General features: G+C 49.1%; 1 protein-coding gene across 5 annotated transcripts in view; it reads left to right on the top strand.

The window, feature by feature from the left end:
- Nucleotides 1-2,285: 2,285 nt before the first annotated feature.
- The window catches only part of pfkfb3 (6-phosphofructo-2-kinase/fructose-2,6-biphosphatase 3), a 53,947-nt gene continuing 33,011 nt past the window's right edge, over nucleotides 2,286-23,221 (top strand). For 4 of the 5 annotated variants that reach the window (XM_078419480.1, XM_078419479.1, XM_078419483.1 and 1 more), the window contains exon 1: nucleotides 19,154-19,362. In XM_078419480.1, the coding sequence (XP_078275606.1) occupies nucleotides 19,281-19,362 (82 nt within the window). In that variant the 5' untranslated portion in view covers nucleotides 19,154-19,280. Of the gene's footprint in view, nucleotides 2,406-19,153; nucleotides 19,363-23,221 lie in introns of those variants that run through there. The other variant, XM_078419481.1, reaches the window with a different exon arrangement.

The following is a 23,221-nucleotide window of genomic DNA, read 5'->3' on the forward strand; positions in this document are numbered from 1 at the left end:
TTCTATAGACAATAGACAATAGGTGCAGGAGTACGCCATTCGGCCCTTCGAGCCAGCACCACCATTCAATGGGATCATGACTGATCATTCTCAATCAGTACCCCGTTCCTGCCTTCTCCCCATACCCCCTGACTCCGCTATCCTTAAGAGCTCTATTTAGCTCCATCTTGAATGCATTCAGAGACTTGGCCTCCACTGCCTTCTGAGGCAGAGAATTCCACAGATTTACAAAAAGTTTTTTCCTCATCTCCGTTCTAAATGGCCTACCCCTTATTCTTAAACTGTGGCCCCTTGTTCTGGACTCCCCCAACATTGGGAACATGTTTCCTGCCTCTAACGTGTCCAACCCCTTTATAATCGTATACGTTTCGATAAGATCTCATCCTTCTAAATTCCAGTGTAAACAAGCCTAGTTGCTCCAGTCTTTCAACATATGACAGTTCCGCCTTTCCAGGAATTAACTTCGTTAACATACTCTGCACGCCCTCAATAGCAAGAATATCCTTCCTCAAATTTGGAGACCAAAACTGCACACAGTACTCCAGGTGCGGTCTCACCAGGGCCCTGTACAACTGCTCCTATACTCAACTCCTCTTGTTATGAAGGCCAACATTCCATTCTGCGCTGTATCTCCAAGCCCTGGGGCTGAGGTGGGTGATTTAGCGGTGAACGCACATACACGCCTTTCACACGGGTGTCACGTCATGTTTCCATGGTGGAATAACTGGAAACAACAAATATCGTTTTGACGTGTAGGAAAAAAAAACCCTTGCAGATGCTGGTTAAAATCGAAGGTAGACACAAAATGTTGGAGTAACTCAGCGGGTCAGGCAGCATCTCTGGAGAGAAGGAATGGGTGTCTGAAGAAGGGTCTTGACCAGAAACGTCACCCATTCCTTCTCTCCTGAGATGCTGCCTGACCCGCGGAGTTACACCAGCATTTTGTGTCCCTTCGAAATGAACGTATCGTGTACTTTTTCACACCTCTAGTTTCCCTCTCCCCTGATTCTCAGTCTGAAGAAGGGTCTCGACCCAAAACGTCACCCATTCCTTCTTCACAGATGCTGCCTGACCCGCTGAGTTACTCCAGCACTATGTGAAACGTCACCTATCCATGTTCTCCACAGATGCTGCCTGACCCGCTGAGTTACTCCAGCACTCTGTGAAACGTCACCTATCCATGTTCTCCACAGATGCTGCCTGACCCACTGAGTTACTCCAGCACCCTGTGTCTGTACACTCTGGATACACACACTGAACTTTCCTTTTCTCTCTCGTTTATCATATTGTTTACAGTGTTCTATGTTTGCACATTGTGTTGTGCTGCTGCAAGTAAGAATCTCATTGTTCTGTCTGGGACACACGACAATAAAACACTCGTGACTCTCTTAAGAGTTTTTGTGTTAGTTCTTCTTTTAATGACCAAAACAAAATCCCTCCCAAAGATGTGTAAGAAAGAAAACTGCAGGTGCTGGTTTAAATCGAAGGGTAGACACAAAGTGCTGGAGTAACTCAGCGGGTCAGGCAGCATCTGTGGAGAACATGGATAGGTGACGTTTCACAGAGTGCTGGAGTAACTCAGCGGGTCAGGCAGCATCTGTGGAGAACATGGATGGGTGACGTTTCGGGTCGAGACCCTTCTTCAGAGATAGATAGATTCAGATGGGTTTCGACCCGAAACGTCACCCATTCCTTCTCCAGAGACGCTGCCTGACCCGCTGAGTTACTCCAGCACTCTGTGTCTATGATAGGTCAGCCGTGATTGAATGGCGGAGAGGACCTGATGGGCCGAATGGCCTGCTTCTGCTCTAGAACTTATGAATTTACAGCTAATTCCCTCTAATCCAGGGAGCATCCTTTTCAACGTTACCAGGATTTATCCTGCCCCCATATCCCTTCCAGCTTTCCCTCTATGCTTCCGACCCAAAACGTCACCTATCCATGTTCTCCACAGATGCTGCCTGACCCGCTGAGTTACTCCAGCACTCTGTGAAACGTCACCTATCCATGTTCTCCACAGATGCTGCCTGACCCGCTGAGTTACTCCAGCACTCTGTGAAACGTCACCTATCCATGTTCTCCACAGATGCTGCCTGACCCGCTGAGTTACTCCAGCACTCTTGTGTTTTCGCTCCAGATTTCCAGCACCTGCAGTTCGTTCCTTGTGTCTCCCATCACCCTGTGCTGCTCTGCTGTGAGTGTGCCGGGCTGGTAGGGGTTAAACCTCAGCAGGCTGCGACTTCCTCAGTGGCAGAGCGAGTGATATCGACAGAGCCAGGCTTACAACCCCCGCAAGAGAAACCGATCCAAGTGTGTCCGACCCCCCTCTCTGTTGCAGGAAGGAGCTTTGAATAAGGGACCCTTGTGCCGAGCGAGCGTGGACTGGAGGATGCCCCTGGGACACGGTCAGTTTGTAAATGGTTTATTTATGCTTTTGGTGACAATTCCATTCCGGGGCGAGGTTTTGTTTGAGAGATCAGGAGAAAGAAATGTTGTGAAGTTGTAGAGAAGCGTTTGCTGGTGGGGTTGTGGTGGCCGCCGGGGGTGGGGAGTTACAGGCCGGTTAGTGTCAGTGGGGAGAGGCAACCCAATGCCTTTGCTGTAACAAAATCAAGTCAAGTCAAGTTTATTTGTCACATACACATACAAGATGTGGAGTGAAATGAAAGTGGCAATGCCTGCGGATTGTGCTAAAACTACAAAACAGAATAGATTTTCTTTAACACAAAAAAATCAATGAATACAGTAAATACAGTAAATTAAATTAAATGAGTCCCTGGTGATATGAGAGTTAACAGTCCTGATGGCCTGTGGGAAGAAACTCGGTCTCATCCTCTCTGTTTTCACAGCGTGACAGCGGAGGCGTTTGCCTGACCGTAGCAGCTGGAACAGTCCGTTGCTGGGGTGGTAGGGGTCCCCCATAATGTTGCTGGCTCTGGATCTGCACCTCCTGATGTATAGGTCCTGCAGGGGGGCGAGTGTAGTTCCCATGGTGCGTTCAGCCGAACGCACTACTCTCCGCAGGGCCTTCCTGTCCTGGGCAGAGCTGTTCCCAAACCAGATTGTGATGTTGCCGGACAGGATGCTCTCTACAGCCCCAGAGTAGAAGCACTGAAGGATCCGCAGAGAGACTCTGAATTTCCTCAGCTGTCTGAGGTGGTAAAGGCGCTGCTTTGCCTTACTCACCAGTGCGGCAATGTGTGTTGTCCATGTCAGGTCCTCTGTGATGTGGACTCCCAGGTATTTAAAGCTGCTCACCCTATCCACAGTAGACCCATTTATCTCCAGTGGCGTGTACGTCCTTGGATGTTGAGCCCTTCTAAAAAAATGCAGCAAATATTGGGAAGAGACTTGCATTTGGTGTTAAATTAAACCCGGAGTGCATCTCAGTAGCGCCCGGGACTACTAAAGTACATGTGTGCAGGGACATGTGGGTTTCAGAGGTCCCGTTCCATCCATCGACCTGTCCAAATCTTTCTTAAACGATTCAAATGGAAACACATTTGACCAGAATCGTACATTAAGTAGTCACACAGCGTGAAAACGGGCCCCTTCAGCCCAACTCGCCCACACCGGCCAACATGTCCCAGCTACACTAGTCCCACCTGTCTGTGTTTGGCCCATATCCCTCCAAACCTGTCCTATCCATGGACCTGTCCAAATCTTTCTTAAACAAATCAAATGGAAACACATTTGAACAGAATTGTACATTAATTCTAATTCTCATATAAGATTATTAAGGGGTTGGACACGTTAGAGGCAGGAAACATGTTCCCAATGTTGGGGGAGTTCAGCCACAGAACGAACAGTTACTGAGTCCTGGGGCCACAGTTTAAGGATAAGGGATAGGCCATTTAGAAAGGCGATGAGGAAAAACCTTTTCAGTCAGAGAGTTGTAAATCTGTGGAATTCACTGCCTCAGAAGGCAGTGGAGGCCAATTCTCTGAATGCATTCAAGAGAGAACTAGATAGAGTTCTTAAAGATAGCGAAGTCAAGGGGTATGGGGAGAAGGCAGGAACGGGGTACTGATTGAGAATGATCAGCCATGATCACATTGAATAGTGGTGCTGGCTCGAAGGGCCGAATGGCCTACTCCTGCACCTATTGTCTATTGTCTATTAAGTAGTCATAGAATCATACTGCGTAGAAACAGGCCCTTCGGCCCAATATGTCCCACCTACACTGGTCCCACCTGCCCACGTTTGGCCCATATCCTCCAAACCTGTCCTATCCATCGACCTGTCTAAATGTTTCTTAAACATTGCGATTGTCCCTGCCCCAACTACCTCCTCCGGCAGCTCGTTCCATACACCCACCACCCTCTGTGTGAAATCTTTTCTATTCTATCTTTTCTATCTATTAAATCTTTTCCCCCTCACCTTAAACCTGTGTCCTCTGGTCCTCGATTCGCCTACTCTGGGCAAGAGATTCTGTGCGTCTACCCGATCTATTCATCTCATGATTTAGTACACCTCTCTAAGATCGCCCAGGTGTTTATTAAAAGCTGGTATGGATGTGTAGAGTATGGATCAGTGATAGAGGGTGAGGCCTTGTCACAGGGGGCAGATTCATCACCAGGGCTGGAATCAGCTGCCAGAGGTGTTGGTGGAGGCAGCAATAATAGTATTTAGAGTCATACAGTGTGGAAACAGGCCCTTCGGCCCACCTTGCCCACACCATGTCCCATCTACACTCGTCCCACCTGCCTGCGTTTTGGCCCGTATCCCCCTCAGTCACAGGAGCAGAATGAGGCCATTCGGCCCATGGACGGCATGGTGGCGCAGCGGTAGAGTTGCTGCCTTACAACACCAGAGGCAGGGGTTCGATCCTCACTAGGGGTGCTGTCTGTACGGAGTTTGCACGTTCTCCAGTTTCCCCCCACACTCCAAAGACGTACAGGTTTGTAAGTTAGATCGGTAAAATTGTAAATTGTCCCTAGTGTGTGTAGGATCACGTTAGTGTACGGGGCGATCACTGGTCAGCATGGACTCTGTGGGCCAAAGGGCCTTTTTTCAACGCTGTGTCTTTAAAGTCTAAAAAGGCTATATCTCCACTTTCAGTAACTGTTCATTCTATCAGCCTTATCTGCTTTTGATCCCATTCATTGCCACAACGTGGAAGTGGGGCTACACAGAGTGATTTTTGTGTATTGCACAACAGAATTGATTTATGGCATCTGCAAACTGAATATGTTCGTTACCCAGGCAACAGCCTGTAAAGAGCTCCCTCAGTACAAATATGTACACTATTAAATGTTTGGAATCTGTCTCACTAAGAATATTAAACAATGTGCTGCAGTTGATTGCAGATGTCAAAGATATAAGGAAATACATAAACATCCTTTCCACCAATGGCGGCCGCCCGGGCCGGGAGGCGGGTTGCTACGCAACCTCCGTTAGGCGAATGCACTCGGCTCCGCTCCCCGAACACACCCCGTTAGCCTACACCTTCCGGGCCTACAGCGGCCCCCGGGCCTACACTGTCTGGGCCTACACTGTCTGGGCCTACAGCGGCCCCCGGGCCTACACTGTCTGGGCCTACAGCGGCCCCCGGGCCTACACTGTCCGGGCCTACACTGTCCGGGCCTACAGCGGCCCCCGGGCCTGCAGTGTCCGGGCCTACAGCGCCCCCTGGGCCTAACACGGGGCAAGGGCGGTCCCGTACGGGACAAACAAATTTAGCCCAAATATGGGATGTCCCGGCTAATACGGGACAGTTGGCAACCCTAGTAGTGTGTGTTAATTTGCGGGGATCGCTGGCCGGTGCGGTCTTGGTGGGCCGATGGGGCCTGTTTCCTGGCTGTATCTCTAAAGTCCACACAATATGTTTGTGTCTTATTTTCTAAACCAGCATCTGCAGTTCCTTGTTTCTGCACCAAACCTGGGAGCTCTGGTTCTTGGTTTACACTTCCCCATCTAAAAATATAAAGTTGCCCCTCAGGTTCCTGTTAACTCTTCCCCCTCTCATCTTAAACCCATGTCCTCCAGTTCTTGATGCCCCTACTCTGGGTAAAGGACATTGTACATCCACCCTGTCTTTTCCCCTCGTGATTTTATACTCACACCTCCACATGGTTTTCCCGGGACCCTGTTACAAATTAGCATTTAAAGATCTGTGGATTAAGTCATTAAAAGATAAGAAAGAAGTAAATAAGAGCCAGCTTCTCATATTTCACTCGGGCAGCTGACAGCCCAGTGGTGTGAATATTGATTTTTCTCACCAGGTAGCCCCTGCATTCCCTCTCTCTCTATCCCTCCCCCACCCAACTCACACTAGCTCCTCGTTTTCACCCTATAAACAGCTAACAATGGCCTGTTTCCTTCACAAAATGCTGGAGTAACTCAGCAGGTCAGGCAGCATCTCGGGAGAGAAGGAATGGGTGACGTTTTGGGTCGAGACCCTTCTTCAGACTGATGTCAGGGGGGCCGGGACAAAGGAAGGATATAGGTGGAGACAGGAAGATAGAGGGAGAACTGGGAAATTATGGCCTGTTTCCTTTTTCATTGTTACTTTTTTGCAAATCTTTCATTCCTTGTTCTTTATCTCTCCACATCACTGTCTATATCTCTCGTTTCCCTTATCCCTAACCAGCCTGAAGAAGGGTCTCGGCCCGAAACGTCACCCATTCCTTCTCTCCAGAGATGCTGCCTGTCCCGCTGAGTTACTCCAGCTTTTTGTGTCTACCTATCCATGTTAGTTTAGTTTATTGTCACATGTACCGAATTACAGTGAAAAGCTTTCTGTTCTCCACAGATGCTGCCTGACCCGCTGAGTTACTCCAGCACTCTGTGAAACGTCACCTATCCATGTTCTCCACAGATGCTGCCTGACCCGCTGAGTTACTCCAGCACTCTGTGAAACGTCACCTATCCATGTCCTCCTGAGATGCTGCCTGACCCGCTGAGTTACTCCAGCACTCTGTGTCCATTTGCGTGTTAACCAGCATCTGCAGTTCCTCGTTTCTGTGGTAGAGTCGCTGCCTCACAGCGCCAGAGACCCAGGTTTAATCCCAACCAGGAGCGCTGTCCGTACAGTCTTTCTACGTTCTCCCTGTGACCTGCGTGGGTTTTCTCCGGGTGCTCCGGTTTCCTCCCACATTCCAAAGACGTGCCGGTTTGCGGGTTAATTGGTTTTGGTAAAATTATAAATTGTCCCTAGTGTGTGTAGGATAGTGTTAGTGTGCGGGGATCGCTGGTCGGCGTGGACTCGGTGGGCCGAAGGGCCTGTTTCCGCGCTGTATCTCTAAACTAAACTAAACTAAAATCACTTCCCAACCAGAACATAGAAACATAGAAAACATGTGCAGGAGTAGGCCATTCGGCCCTTCGAGCCAGCACCGCCATTCAATATGATCATGGCTGATCATCTAAAATCAGTACCCCGTTCCTGCTTTCTCCCCATATCCCTTGATTCCATTAGCCCGAAGAGCTAAATCTAACTCTCTCTTGAAAACATGCAGTGAATCGGCCTCCACTGCCCTCTGTGGCAGAGAATTCCACAGATTCACAACTCTGGGTGAAAAGGTTTTTCCTCATCTCAGTCCTATAATAATATAATATAATCCTATAGTCATGTAACAGTATAATTATCTGGCATCCATTCAAGGAATGCGATGGCCTAAGTCACTGTATATGTAGGATTGTGGATCAGATGCCAATTGGCTTTATTCCTGGGTAACTTTCACTGATGATTAACCTACTGCTGAGCTATAAAGGGCTCAGGAGAGAGTAATCTTCTTTAGTACTATTCTTAGACAGTTGATTATTTGCAATGCCCACAGGTAACGACTGCACGAAAATAGCACGGTAAACCGATGCAGTGTATTAGCCAGCTCATTAAAAATAGTGCGCGGGATAAAATCCGGACTAATCACCCTTGAGGCACCTTCTAACTTCTCAGCAACCAAAGCCTGCTCCTTGGAATATATATATATTTAGAACTGAGATGAGGAAAAACTTTTTCAGTCAGAGAGTTGTGAATCTGTGGAATTCTCTGCCTCAGAAGGGAGTGGAGGCCAATTCTCTGAATGCATTCAAGAGAGAACTAGATAGAGCTCTTAATGATAGCGGAGTCAGGGGGTATGGGGAGAAGGCAGGAACGGGGTACTGATTGAGAATGATCAGCCATGATCACATTGAATGGTGGTGCTGGCTCGAAGGGCCGAATGGCCTCCTCCTGCACCTATTGTCTATTGTCTAACAGTGCAGCACAGGAACGGCCCTTCGGCCCACAATGTCCATGCCAGTTGCTGCCTCACAGCACCAGAGACCCGGGTTCGATCCCGACTACGGGTGCTGTCCGTACGGAGTTTGTACGTTCCCCTCGTGGGTTTTCTCCGGGTGCTCCGGTTTCCTCCCACACTCCAACAACGTGCCAGTTTGTAGGTTAATTGGCTTTGGTTAAATTGTCCCTAGTGCGTGTGCGGGATAGTATTAGTGTGTGTGCGGGGATCGCTGGTCGGCGCAGAGCTCGGTGGGTCGAAGAGCCTGTTTCCGTGCTGTATCTCTAAACTACACTAAACCAAACTAAACTGTATCACGGTAGAACATGCTATGATGGCCGTCAGGTCATTGAGGATCAGCACTAGCAGATGTGGACACTGACACACAGTCGGTGTGGAATGAATCCCCCTCATTCTGTAATGCCACAGCTCACACTGATGATCTGAATCACCACTTTAACCTTCCTCCTGAGACTAGATTTGATGCCATTCATAATCTGCAACATCATTAGCTCGCTGCGTAGGGGAAAAATAACCAGTAGGGAAAAAAGCTGCAGATGTTGGTAAAATCGAAGGTAGACACAAAAAGCTGGAGTAACTCAGCGGGTCAGGCAGCATCTCGGGAGAGAAGGAATGGGTGACGTTTCGGGTCGAGACCCTTCTTCAGACTCTGAGGTTTCGGGTCAAGACCTTTCTTCAGACTTAGACTCATTCTGAAGAAGGGTCTCGACCCGAAACATCAGCCATTCCTTCTCTCCCGAAATGCTGCCTGACCCGCTGAGTTACTCCAGCATTTTATGTCTATCGTTAGCTCGCTGCCTGTTTCTGTGCCAGAGGTGTTCGCCATTTGTGGGTTTATTTTAGTTTAGTTTAAATCTACAGTGTGGAGACAGGCCCTTCGGCCCACCGGCTCCATGCCGACCAGCGACCGTACACTAACACTGTCCTACACACACACACACTAGGGACAATTTTACATTTATACCAAGCCAATTAACCTACAAACCTGTACGTCTTTGGAGTGTGGGAGGAAACCGAAGATCTCGGGAAAAACCCACACAGGTCACGGGGAGAACGTACAAACTCCGTACAGACGGCGCCTGTAATCAGGATCGAACCTGGGCCTCCGGCGCTGTGAGGCAGCAGCTCTACCCGCTGCGCCACTGTCTGCCCAGATGTTGTTGATCCACAAGGTTGAATGAGAAAGCACTAACGCCTGAGGTGTAGATGGAGTCAGTGGAGGGGAGGCTGGTTTGTGAAGTACTGCATGTCTAGGTGCTGTGGTCTGATGCTGCAGTTAAGGCCTCTCCCCATCAGAGGGCAGCTTTGTCCCACTCTCACGCACGCACCTGGTGTGCCTCAGTGTCTCAAGCGAAACAGTGCTGGAGTAACTCAGCGGGTCAGGCAGCATCTGTGGAGAACATGGATAGTTGACCTTTGTCCCGCCCGCTCCCCTGACATTAGTCTGAAGAAGGGTCTCGACCCGAAACGTCACCCATTCGTTCTCTCCCGAGATGCTGCCTGACCCGCTGAGTTACTCCAGCACTCTGTGAAACGTCACCTATCCATGTTCTCCACAGATGCTGCCTGACCCGCTGAGTTACTCCAGCACTCTGTGTCTACCTCTGTCGTGTCGTGTCGTGTCGTGTCGTACTGTGCCGTGGGAAGGGAGATGGGTGTTTTGTTGACTTGGGCGTGTGTGTGTTTTTCACTGTGGTTTAGTTGTTGTTGGTTTACTTCAGTGATAAACACTCTCCTGGGGCCACTCTGGCAGGACCCAGGGGCCGAGTGGGGCAGGTGTGGGCGAGCTTGGTTTAGTTTTAGTTTAGTTTAGAGACACAGCACGGAAACAGGCCCTTCAGCCCACCGAGTCCGTGCCGACCAGCGATCCCTGCTCACACTAGTTCCATGTTATCCCACTTTCTCATCCACTCCCTGCACACTAGGAGGAAATTTACAGAGAGGCCGATTAACCCACAAACCCGCACGTCTTTGGGATGTGGGAGGAAACCCACGCGGTCACAGGGAGGACGTGCAGACTCCACACAGACAGCACCCGTGATCAGGATTGAACCCGGGTCTCTGGTGCTGCTACTGTGCTGCTTGTGCTTCTTACGTTATAACAGGGCGGCACGGTGGCGCAGCGGGTAGAGCTGCCGCCTCACAGCGCCGGAGACCCGGGTTCGATCCCGCCTACGGGTGCTGCCTGTGCGGAGTTTGCACGTTCTCCCCGTGACCTGCGTGGGTTTTCTCCGGGTGCTCCGGTTTCCTCCCACACTCCAAAGACGTGCAGGTTTGTAGGTAAATTGGCTTGATGTGATATAACAGTTGTCCCTGGTGTGTGTACAGGATAGTGTTAGTGTGCGGGGGTTGGCCGGGACTCGGTGGGCCGGAGGGCCTGTTTCTGCGCTGAATCTCTAAACTCAACAAACAGTCTGCATTGTTCTCTGTCACCAAGCAACAGCCTGAATCATCTCCTTGCAATGTGGTTGCATCAGTGTGTGTGTGAGTGTGTGTCTCTCTATTTTAAACTCTTTTGACACACAGGGAGTTCTGACTTGCATGTGTGTCGTGGTGCTCTCCAGTCCCAGTGACTCATGTGAGGTGTGGAGCGGTGACCTCACCACACATTCTGCGGAAGATCCTGCACATTGATCATAAACTGCGCCTCCTTTAACACCACATTCTTCCCCTGCCAAATTTTATCTTCCACATAATAAGACCAGAGCACTAAGCCAGCCTGGCAGTGTTTCAGTTCAGTTTGAGAAAGGTTTAGTTTGAGTTTTTGAGTTTAAAATGTAGGAACAACAAACTGCAGATGCTGGTTTATTCCAAAGGTAGTTGTAAAGTGCTGGAGTAACTCAGCGGGTCAGGCAGCATCTGTGGAGAACATGGATAGGTGACGTTTCACAGAGTGCTGGGGTTACTCAGCGGGTCAGGCAGCATCTGTGGAGAACATGGATAGGTGACGTTTCACAGAGTGCTGGAGTAACTCAACGGGTCAGGCAGCATCTCTGGAGAACATGGATAGGTGACGTTTCACAGAGTGCTGGGGTTACTCAGCGGGTCAGGCAGCATCTGTGGAGAGAAGGGATGGGTGAGTTTTTGGGGCGGGTATGAAGAAGGACCCCGACCAGAAACGTCACCTATCCATGTTCTCCACAGATGATGCCTGACCCGCTGAGTTACTCCAGCACTCTGTGAAACGTAACCTATCCATGTTCTCCACAGATGCTGCCTGACCCGCTGAGTTACTCCAGCACTCTGCATCGATCTTGAGTTTATTTTAGTTTACTTAGAAAGATATAGCATGGAAATAGGCCCTTCGGCCCGCCGAGTCCATGCCGACCAGCGATCGCCCATTCATACTAGTTCTGTGTTATCCCACTTTCTCATCCACTCCCTGCACACTAGGGGGCAATTTACAGGGGGACAATTAACCCACAAACCCGCACGTCTTTGGGATGTGGGAGGAAACCGGAGCACCCGGAGGAAACCCACGCGGTCAAGGGCAGAAACATAGAAAACATAGTAAATAGGTGCGGGAGGAGGCCATTCGGCCCTTTGAGCCAGCACCGCCATTCAATACGATCATGGCTGATCATCCAGAATCAGTACCCCGTTCCTGTTTTCTCCCCATATCCCTTGATTCCAGTAGCCCTAAGAGCTAAATCTAACTTTTTGAAAACATCCAGTGAATCGGCCTCCACTGCGTTCTGTGGCAGAACTCCACAGATTCACAACTCTGGGTGAAGAAGTTTTTCCTAGTGCAAACTCCGTACAGACAGCACCCGAGGTCAGGATCTAACCCGGGTCCCTGGCGCTGTGAGGCAGCAGCTCTACCCGCTGCACCACCGTGCCGAGGGTAGTTTCAGTTGCGGAATAATTCCTTTAATTATCTTCCCCAGTTTTAGTTGGATGTGTTCCTGAGTCGGTGGTCCAGGCTACATCAGTTATTTAGCCACTCGCGTCAAACCTTTGCCAGTGTTTCCCCTCTTGCTTTTAAGTCTGGTTCCCTGACTCCCAGCCAACGAGAGTGGAGCTAATGCAATCCAGATGCTGCCCTGTAGTTTAATGCCTGGATCAATATACCCTTTCAGGCAAGCAAAACGTGCAGGTACACACGCGCACACACGCACACACACACGCACACACACACGCACACACACACACGCACACACGCACACACACACGCACACACACACGCACACACACACGCACACACACACGCACATACCTTGACACACAAATACACATACCTTCACACACGCACACACACACGCACACACACACGCACACACACACGCACACACACACGCACACACACACGCACACACACACGCACACACACACGCACACACACATGCACACACACGCACACACACACGCACACACACACGCACACACACACACACACGCACATACCTTGACACACAAATACACATACCTTCACACACACACACACACACACACACACACACACACACACACACACACACACACACACACACACACACACACACACCTTAACACACATGCACACGCACACACACACGCACATACCTTGACACACAAATACACATACCTTCACACACACACACACACACACACACACACACCTTAACACACATGCACACGCACATACCTTGACACACACATACACATACCTTCACACACACACACATCTTAACACACACATACACATACTCACCTTAACACACACGCACACACACACACACACACACACACACACACACACACACACACACCCTTGTAGCTTCAGGATATTAAGAAAGTCAGTCGGGTAACTGCATTCTCATCTCCACCTCTGTACGTACGAACTGTATTATATCTGTGTAGGAAAGAACTCAGATGCTGGTTTACACCAAAGATAGACACAAAATTCTGGAGTAACTCAGCGGTTCAGACCTACAAACCTGGACGTCTTTGGAGTGTGGGAGGAAACGGAAGATCCCGGAGAAAACCCACGCAGGTCACGGGGAGAAGGTAGTGTAGATGGTGTGTAGACTAGTGGGACTAGTGCAGGTGGGACGTTGGTCGGTGTGGGCAAGTTGGGCCGAAGGGTCTCTATCACTCTATGACTTTAAGGAGGGAAGTTTGTTGGGATAATTAATGAGCAGGTGGAAATATCTTTTTAATCATCAGCACAGATTGAAGGAAGATTTTGGATGAATGTCTTTTGAAAAGAAATTACTTTAAAAAGGTAGACTGTTTTTGGCACCTTATAATGTTTAAACATTGCAGATATAGTGTGGCAACAGACCCTTCGGCCCACCGAGTCCGTGCTGACCAGCGACTAGCCCGTACACGAGCTCTGTCCTACACACACTAGGGACAATTTACATTTTTTACTGAAGCCAAACCTGTACGTCTTTGGAGTGCGGGAGGAAACCAGAGCACCCGGAGACAACCCACGTGGTCACGGGGAGAACGTGCAAACTCCGTACAGACAGCACCTGTAGTCAGGATGGAACCCGGGTCTCTGGCGCTGTGAGGCAGCAACTCTACCGCTGCGCCACCGTGCCACTTTATGGATAGTCTTGTTCGGCACAGATGCTGTGGGCCGAAGGGCCTGTTCCTGTGCTGTACTGTTCTATGTTCTGGATAGGGGAGGGGAGGAGAGGGTAGGGGAGAGGGTAGGGGAGGGGGGAGGGAGAAGGGAGGGAAGAGGAAGGAACCAGAGGGGTAATTGGCCATTCTCTGCTGATGGAGCTGGGTTAACGATGTGTGGTTCCAGGTCCCTGTAAAATGTGGAATGCAGTAAATCAGCAACCTCCACACAAATGCAGTTCCTGTGAAAATGCAGCTCAATAAAATCAACTGAAGGTTTGGTTTAGCCACAAACCTGCAGCCAGCGATCTTTTAGATTTATGGCAGGAAGGAACTGCAGATGCTGGTTTAAACCGAAGATAGACACAAAATGCTGGAGTATCTCTGGAGAGGCAGAATCTCTGGGGAGAAGGAATGGGTGACGTTTCATGTCGAGACCCTTCTTCAATCCCAGTCTGAGCTGTACTGATCCGTGTTTCATGTTCTATGTCAGAGCAGCTCAGATCAGATAGAGTCATAGAGTGATACAGTGTGGATTAGCACAGGTATCAGAGGTTACGGGGAGAAGGCAGGACAATTGGGGTTAGGAGGGAGAGATAGATCAGCCATGATTGAATGGCAGAGTAGACCACCTGATGGACTGAATGGCCTAATTCGACTATCACTTATCACCTTGTGAAACAACTTGCCCACATTAACCAACATGTCCCATCTACACTGGTCCACCTGCCTGTATTTGGGCCATATAATATCCATGTACCTATCTAAAGTTTCTTAAAATGTTGGGATATTCCCAGCCTCAACTACCTCCTCTGGCAGCTCGTTCCATACACCCACCACCCTTTGTGTGAAAAAGTTACCCCTCAGATTCCTATTAAATCTTTTCCCCTTCACCTTAAACCTATGTCCTCTGGTCCTCAATTCACCTGCTCAGGGCAAGAGACTCTGTGTGTCTCTATACACCTCTATAAGATCTCCCATCATCCTCCTGTGCTCCAAGGAATAGAGTCCCAGCCTGCTCAACCTCTCCCTGTAGCTCACACCCTCTAGTCCTGGCAACATCCTCGTGAATCCTCTCTATACCCTTTCCAATGACATCTCTCCTATATCATGGTGCCCAGAACTGAACACAATACTCTAAATGTGGCCTCACCAATGTCTTATACAACTGCAACATGACCTCCCAACTTCTACACCCAATGCCTATAGTCTATTGTCTATTGTCAAAACTCTGGCCGAGTATTCCTTCTCTCCAGAGATGCTGCTGGCCTTGCCGAGGCAGCGTGAGATGTATAGGAAGGAACTTCAGATGCTGGTTTACACCGATCAGGTCAGTTCAGTTTTAGTTTCTCGTCATGTGTACCGAGGTACAGTGAAAAAGCTTAAAACGCTGGTGTAACTCAGCGGGACAGGCAGCATCTCTGGAGAGAAGGAATGGGTGGCGTTTCGGGTCGAGAACCTTCCTCAGACCCAGATGGAATGACCCTAATTTCCTTCTGGCGACGGGGAAGAGCGAAGGGCAATATCTTTCGACAAACTACTGCTTGTGTACTGCAAGAGAGATCAGATAATTGCAATGGAGATTGGGAGCAAGGTGCCACCCTCTCTATCTCACTCCGGTTGTTTAATGAATTGCCACTCAGTATTTCCAATTGAGAGATGGGAATGTGTGATAGGGGAGACCTGCTGCTGGTGAGTGCAGTGCAGAGACCACAAAGGATTTGCAAGTGGACAATAAACAGCGGTTGGAGCCGGTAGCCAGAGTGGATTAAAATCCCCATCGCTCTCGCTAGCAGTGGTCACTGGACACAACGCGACAGATAAGAGACACGTGTAACACGAGGGGAGGGGAGGGACAATAAAAACGCAGCTAATATTTAACGGGTCAAAATCACGTCTGAGGCAGGTGTGACCGGGATGCTATCTGAAGTTGTGGGAAGATTAGCCCTGTAGACTTTGGAGCAGCGACATTTATTGCAAACCAAAAGAGTAGATACATACACTGATTAGAATGGTGACATTTCAGCATTTAATACTTTCAGGTGCTTTAAGACTGTAACATTTCACCATTTAATACTTCCAAGTGCTTTAAGACTGTAACATTTCAGCATTTAATACTTCCAAGCACTTTAAGACAGTAACATTTCACTATTTAATACTTCCAAATGCTTTAAGACAGTAATATTTCACTATTTAATACTTCCATGTGCTTTAAGGCAGTAACATTTCACTATTTAATACTTCCAAATGCTTTAAGACAGTAATATTTCACTATTTAATACTTCCATGTGCTTTAAGACAGTAACATTTCACCATTTAATACTTCCAAGTGCTTTAAGACTGTAACATTTCAGCATTTAATACTTCCAAGCGCTTTAAGACAGTAACATTTCACCATTTAATACTTCCAAGCGCTTTAATACAGTAATATTTCACTATTTAATACTTCCAAGCGCTTTAATACAGTAACATTTCACTATTTAATACTTCCAAGCGCATTAATACAGTAACATTTCACTATTTAATACTTCCAAGCGCATTAATACAGTAATATTTCACCATTTAATACTTCCAAGCACTTTAATTCCGCCTGAACTCAGCATTCTGTTGACCTGCCGCGGCTATCGAGGGAAATGTTAACTTGATTTAAGTCACAATTTAAGTGGTTTGAAGCGAGTCCCGGCGGGAGATTGCAGTTTTGGGAAGTATTTCTTTATTTTTGTTTGCTCTTGAGAGGATGCCACTGGTATGAATGAGTCAGGGGAGGAGGGAGAGGGGAAATTCGAGAGAAAGAGAGAGAGAGAGAGAGAGACTTCTCGGAAAGGCTTTGTATGATTCCCTGTACGTGCGAGACGTGATCAGAAGGCATACCCCTCCCCATTGCAATCGCGGGTCTCCCCCTCCCACATAATAGTCTAGACCTTTCAATTAGTATTTCATGCTAGAATAGAACACAAAGAAACAACGTGCTTTAACCAAAAATCACCCTGAATTCTGTGTTTTAAAAACGCACCATTTAATATTTAATATTAAAAATAAAAAGACAGACACAAAATGCTGGAGTAACTCAGTGAGACAGACAGCATCTCTGGAGAAAATGCATGTAAGTCGTTTAAAAAGAAGAGCCATCTATTAAATTTGATATAAATTGGATGAATATAATTGTGGTGCTTTTTCACATTTACCTGCAAGATCAATTAAAATACTAAGACGTTTTTAAAACGTAAAACGAAACCGTTCAACGTATTGGCATTACTTAGCATGGAGAAATCAAATTACACACAAAAAAAAATCACCCCAGAGCCCCAGTTACTAATTGAATTAAAGCTATATTTTACAAAAGCAAGGATTAATCTTCTGTAAATTCCCAAACAATATTATTTGGGGGGGGGGGGGGGGGGGTTGGTGGTTAAGAAGCAAATGGGATTTAAAAAAAAAAACTTTAACAACCTCAGTAATCAACTGTCAGTATAAATCCTGCTCATTTATTGCTTTAAGGATTTCTAAGATGTTCATTAAAATATAACTAAACCTGCCTCTCTGTCTATTTATGAATGCACTTTGCAAGATGCAGTAATTAATAAGGCACTTTAAAAATATCTACTTGCACTTCTAGTTCAGAATTCAAAATTAGGTTTCTTTTAAAGAATATTATTTTAATTTTTTAAAATGTAATACAAAGGAAATGCAGATGTTGGTTTATACTCTAAAAAATGGCTCTACATTGTGTGTTAGGGTGTGTGTGTATGTCAGTATGTGTGTGTTAGTGTGTGTGTATGTCAGTGTGTGTGTGTATGCCAATGTGTGTGTATGTCAGTGTCTGTGTGTGTGTGTGTGTGTCAGTGTGTGTGTCAGTGTGTATGTGTGTCAGTGTGTGTGTGTGTCAGTGTGTGTGTGTGTCAGTGTGTGTGTGTCAGTGTGTGTGTGTGTGTCAGTGTGTGTGTCAGTGTGTGTGTGTCAGTGTGTCTGTGTGTGTCAGTGTGTGTGTGTCAGTGTGTGTGTGTGTCAGTGTGTGTGTGTGTCAGTGTGTGTGTCAGTGTGTATGTGTGTCAGTGTGTGTGTGTGTCAGTGTGTGTGTGTCAGTGTGTATGTGTCAGTGTGTGTGTGTGTGTGTCAGTGTGTGTGTGTGTGTGTCAGTGTGTGTGTGTGTAGCCCCAGGGCGCGACCCCACAATGTGTCGGGGGGGGGGGGGGGGAAGAGGGTCGTCCCCTCATTTGCATGGCGGGGGGGGGGGGGGGTCGGTCCGTCCCCTAATTCGCATGGCGGGGGGGGGGGGGAGAGGGGGTCGTCCCCTCATTTGCATGGCGGGCCGCCATTGGCCGGGCGGAGGCGGTGACGCAGTCACGCAGTGACGCCATGACGCGGTGACGCGTTGAGTATATAAGGCGGCGCCGGCCGGCAATACGTCACTCTCGGCCCCGGCGACACCGGTAACAACAACAACAGCGGCACAGACACAGACCAGTATTGGGAACAGCACCAGCTGCACCAGCAGCACCAGCAGCAACCCGGACCAACAGCACCAGCTGCACCAGCAGCAACCCGGACCAGCAGCACCAGCAGCAACCCGGACCAGCAGCACCAGCAGCAACCCGGACCAGCAGCACCAGCAGCAACCCGGACCAACAGCACCAGCAGCAACCCGGACCAACAGCACTAACAGCACCAGCAGCCTGGACCAGTAGTGGGAACAGCAACCCGGACCAGCAGCACCAGCAGCACCAGCAGCACCAGCAGCGGCCCAGACCAGACCAGTGGTGGGAACAGCAACAGTAGCTGCGGCGGCACCGGTAACAACAGCAGCGGCCCGGACCAGTGGTGGTCGTAGCCCGGACAAGTGGTGGTCGTAGCCCGGATACAGTGGTGGTCGTAGCCCGGACCAGTGGTGGTCGTAGCCCGTACACAGTGGTGGTCGTAGCCCGGACCAGTGGTGGTCGTAGCCCGTACACAGCGGTGGTCGTAGCCCGGATACAGCGGTGGTCGTAGCCCGGATCAGTGGTGGTCGTAGCCCGGACCAGTGGTGGTCGTAGCCCGGATACAGCGGTGGTCGTAGCCCGGACACAGTGGTGGTCGTAGCCCGGACACAGTGGTGGTCGTAGCCCGGACACAGTGGTGGTCGTAGCCCGGACACAGTGGTGGTCGTAGCCTGGACCAGTGGTGGTCGTAGCCCGGACACAGTGGTGGTCGTAGCCTGGACCAGTGGTGGTCGTAGCCCGGATCAGTGGTGGTCGTAGCCCGGACACAGTGGTGGTCGTAGCCCGGACACAGTGGTGGTCACTGCAACCAAGCAGCAGCTCAACAACTAACTACACTACACCAATCCTGCGGCATTGCGGACACGCCCGCCCCCCCCCTGTGGGCACCCACCACCGTCTGGCCACCACTACCACCCCCCTCCTGCATCAAACCCACCTCCAGCTGGGAGAACACACCGGCCCGCAGTGTAACCCGCAAACCCGGCAACTAAAGGCAGCCGCAGATACAGCAATGCCCCGGGAGTTAACGAGGAACCCATTGCACAAAACATGGATCCCCTACAAAGAGGAGCGGCCCGTTGCTGCGCCCCAATGTGAGTGTGTGAGAGTGTGTGTGAGAGAGTGTGTGTGAGAGAGTGTGGGTGAGAGTGTGTGTGTGAGAGTGTGTGTGAGAGTGTGTTTGAGAGGGAGAGTGTGAGAGAGAGTGAGAGAGAGTGTGTGTGTGTGTGAGTGTGTGTGTGTGAGTGTGTGTGTGAGAGAGAGTGTGTGTGAGAGAGTGTGTGAGAGAGTGTGTGTGTGTGTGTGTGTGTGAGAGAGAGTGTGTGTGAGTGTGTGTGTGTGAGAGAGAGAGTGTGTGTGTGTGAGCCTGTCTGCCTTCGGGCGGGCAGCACATTGTATTCAGGCTGCAGTTTCGTTTCGGAGCCACGTTTTCCGCTGTGAGATTTACAGATGCAACTCTTGTTCCCATCCCCCGACCGCACAGTTTAACGTTAGCGCCAGTTCTTCATGTTTCTGTTTTGGGGGTGGAGGGGGAAATACAACGTGTGGCGACTGAGGAGCCATTCAGGCCGGTCCCTGCCCGTCACCCATTCCTTCTCTCCACAGACGCTGCCTGGCCCGCTGAATTTTGTGTGTATCTTGGGTTTTAAACCAGCATCTGCAGTTCCTCTGGACACTGCTGTGACCTTGTTGGTCTCTCCTCTGGTTAAAACCGGGGAGGGGGGGGGGGGGGGGGACTGTCTCTCTCTTTCTCTCTTTTTTCTTTCTCTCTTTTCTCTCTCTTTCTCCTCTTTTTTTCTCTATCTCTCTCTCTCTCTCTCTTTTTCCTCTTTCTTTTCTCTCTCATTTTCCCTCTTTCTCTCTCTCTCTCTCTTTCTTCTTTCTCTCTCTCTCTCTCTCTCTCTCTCTCTCTCTCTCTCTCTCTCTCTCTCTCTCTCTCTCTCTCTCTCTCTCTCTCTCTCTCTCTCTCTCTCTCTCTCTCTCTCTCTCTCTCTCTCTCTTTCTTCTTTCTCTCTCTCTCCCTCTCTCGCTCTCTTTCTTCTCTCTCTCTCGCTCTCTCTTTCTTTTTCTCTCTCCCTCTCCATTGGCAGCCTTACTCGTCTGATGGGTCGTCTGAATCATTCGAGCCTGCGATCACCCTCCCTCCCTCCCACACGTTGATGAATTGGCAGAGAGGGCTGCATGGAAATGCATGTGATAACCGGCAGGGTTATGTAAGGACACAGCGTGCTATGAATGAATGAATGGGCGTGTGTGTCTGTCCTTCCTCCCCCCTGAAGCTTTGCTCTAAAACTGCCTGTTTTTGCTGTAAAACCCCCCTCCAGTCCACGATTCCTGACTCGCATCGTCATTACATGGAAAGGGGGAATTCCTTGCCCCCCCCCCCCAATCACGACATTTTGTAACCCTTTGTACTCTGATCAATAAGATATCTTGCTGTATTATATTTTAAACGAGTACATGTTAAGTTTGCATGACTATATTTTAAATGGGTGCATGTTAGGCTTGTGTTAGACTATTTTAAATGTAAGAAAATAACTGCAGATGCTGGTACAAATGGAAGGTATTTATTCACAAAATGCTGGAGTAACTCAGCAGGTCAGGCAGCATCTCAGGAGAGAAGGAATGGGTGACGTTTCTTCAGTCTGAAGAAGGGTCTCGACCCGAAACGTCACCCATTCCTTCTCTCCTGAGATGCTGCCTGACCTGCTGAGTTACTCCAGCATTTTGCGAGACTATTTTAAATGGTGCATTTTCAGTTTGCATTTTGTGACTATTTTAAATTTGCGATTGACTGTTTTAAAGGCGTGCGTGATAAATTTGCGTTTGCAAATCGCGTTTCCATTATAACATTTTAATGGGTGCAAGTTTGCAATCGTGTGTTTTAAATGAGTCCATGTCAAGTTAGCATTGGAATATTTTAAAGGGGCCGATTGTTAGGTTTGTATGAGATAATTTTGAAATGAAAGGAAGCATGCAGGTACAGCAGGCAGTGAAGAAAGCCAATGGAATGTTGGCCTTCGTAACAAGAGGAGTTGAGTATAGGAGCAAAGAGGTCCTTCTACAGTTGTACCGGGCCCTGGTGAGACCGCACCTGGAGTACTGTGTGCAGTTTTGGTCTCCAAATTTGAGGAAGGATATTCTTGCTATGGAGGGCGTGCAGCGTAGGTTCACTAGGTTAATTCCCGGAATGGCGGGACTGTCGTATGTTGAAAGGCTGGAGCGATTGGGCTTGTATACACTGGAATTTAGAAGGATGAGGGGGGATCTTATTGAAACATATAAGATAATTAGGGGATTGGACACATTAGAGGCAGATAACATGTTCCCAATGTTGGGGGAGTCCAGAACAAGGGGCCACAGTTTGAGAATAAGGGGTAGGCCATTTAGAACGGAGATGAGGAAGAACTTTTTCAGTCAGAGGGTGGTGAAGGTGTGGAATTCTCTGCCTCAGAAGGCAGTGGAGGCCAGTTCGTTGGATGCTTTCAAGAGAGAGCTGGATAGAGCTCTTGAGGATAGCGGAGTGAGGGGGTATGGGGAGAAGGCAGGAACGGGGTACTGATTGAGTGATCAGCCATGATCGCATTGAATGGCGGTGCTGGCTCGAAGGGCTGAATGGCCTACTCCTGCACCTATTGTCTATTGTCTATTGTCTATTTTCTGGTGCAAAGCAGGGCTGGAAGAACTCAGCGGGTCGGGCAGCATCTGTGGAAGGAGGGGGGGAGGGGAGTCCTGCCTGACCCTGACAGATGCTGCCTGACCCTCTAAGTTCCTCCAGCACTCTGTGCCTTGCTCAAGATTCCAGCAGCCTTGTGTGTCTAAATATTCAGAGGTAGTCTTGCCGCTCCTCCATTGCTTTTGCTATCTCTCTCCTCACCCCAACATTGGCTCCTCTAACTGTCAGGAGCTGCGAGTTGTGGGTTTTGGTTCCGATGCCAGGAATGAGTGGGTTAACATATGGTGGACGTTTGACAGCACTGGCGCCTGTGCTCGCTGGAGTTCAGAAGAATGAGGAGGGGGACCTCATTGAAACGTACAGAATAATGAAAGGCCTGGATCGAATGGATGTGGAGAGGATGTTTCCACTGGTGGGAGAGTCTATGACTAGAGGGCACACATAGCCTCAGAATTAAAGGCCTCTCTTTTAGAAAAGTGGTGAGGAGGAACTTACTAGATAGATAGAGCTCTAAAGGACAGCGGAGTCAGGGGGTATGGGGAGAAGGCAGGAATGGGGTACTGATTGAGAATGATCAGCCATGATCACTTTGAATGGCGGTGCTGGCTCGAAGGGCCGAATGGCCTCCTCCTGCACCTATTGTCTATTGAGCTTCTTTAAGTCAGAGGGTAGTTAATCTGTGAAACTCATTGCCACAGAGGGCTGTGGAGGCCAAGTCATTGGATATTTTCAAGGCAGGGGTAGACAAATTCTTGATTAGAAGGGGTGTCATGTGTTGTGGGGGGTGGTGGCACAGTGCACTCGATGGGCCGAATGGACTATTTCTACCCCTTGGACTTGTGAACTGCGAGGAGATGCGTGTTGTGGTTTTAGGTTCTGGCGTCTGCAGTCCTACACGATGCAAGGAGTTTCCCCCAAGTGCTCCCTAGCCCAGTGATTCCAGCATGCAATGCTATTGCATCAGAGTCCATGAGCTCGGACAGTCTCCATGGTTACCCCCCACGCCTTGCATTGCAAGTGTACACTTGCGCTGAAAGTGAAATGAATCCTTTGCCTCCAGCCTCCTACATTCATCTATCTGAAGTATGCTCACTTTCCTATTCATGTTCCGGAACATTCCGGTTCTCGGTTTACTCGGGTTACTTCAGGACAGTAAGGATTAAAAGACACTTCAGTCTGGAGAAGGGTCCCGGACAGAAATACAGTCCCTCCCAACACATTCTTTCTGCTTTAATTTAGAGATACAGTGTGGAAACAGGCCCTTCGGCCCACTGAGT

Source organism: Rhinoraja longicauda, chromosome 23 (assembly GCF_053455715.1).
Source record: "Rhinoraja longicauda isolate Sanriku21f chromosome 23, sRhiLon1.1, whole genome shotgun sequence".
NCBI classification, from domain to species: Eukaryota; Metazoa; Chordata; class Chondrichthyes; order Rajiformes; family Arhynchobatidae; genus Rhinoraja; species Rhinoraja longicauda.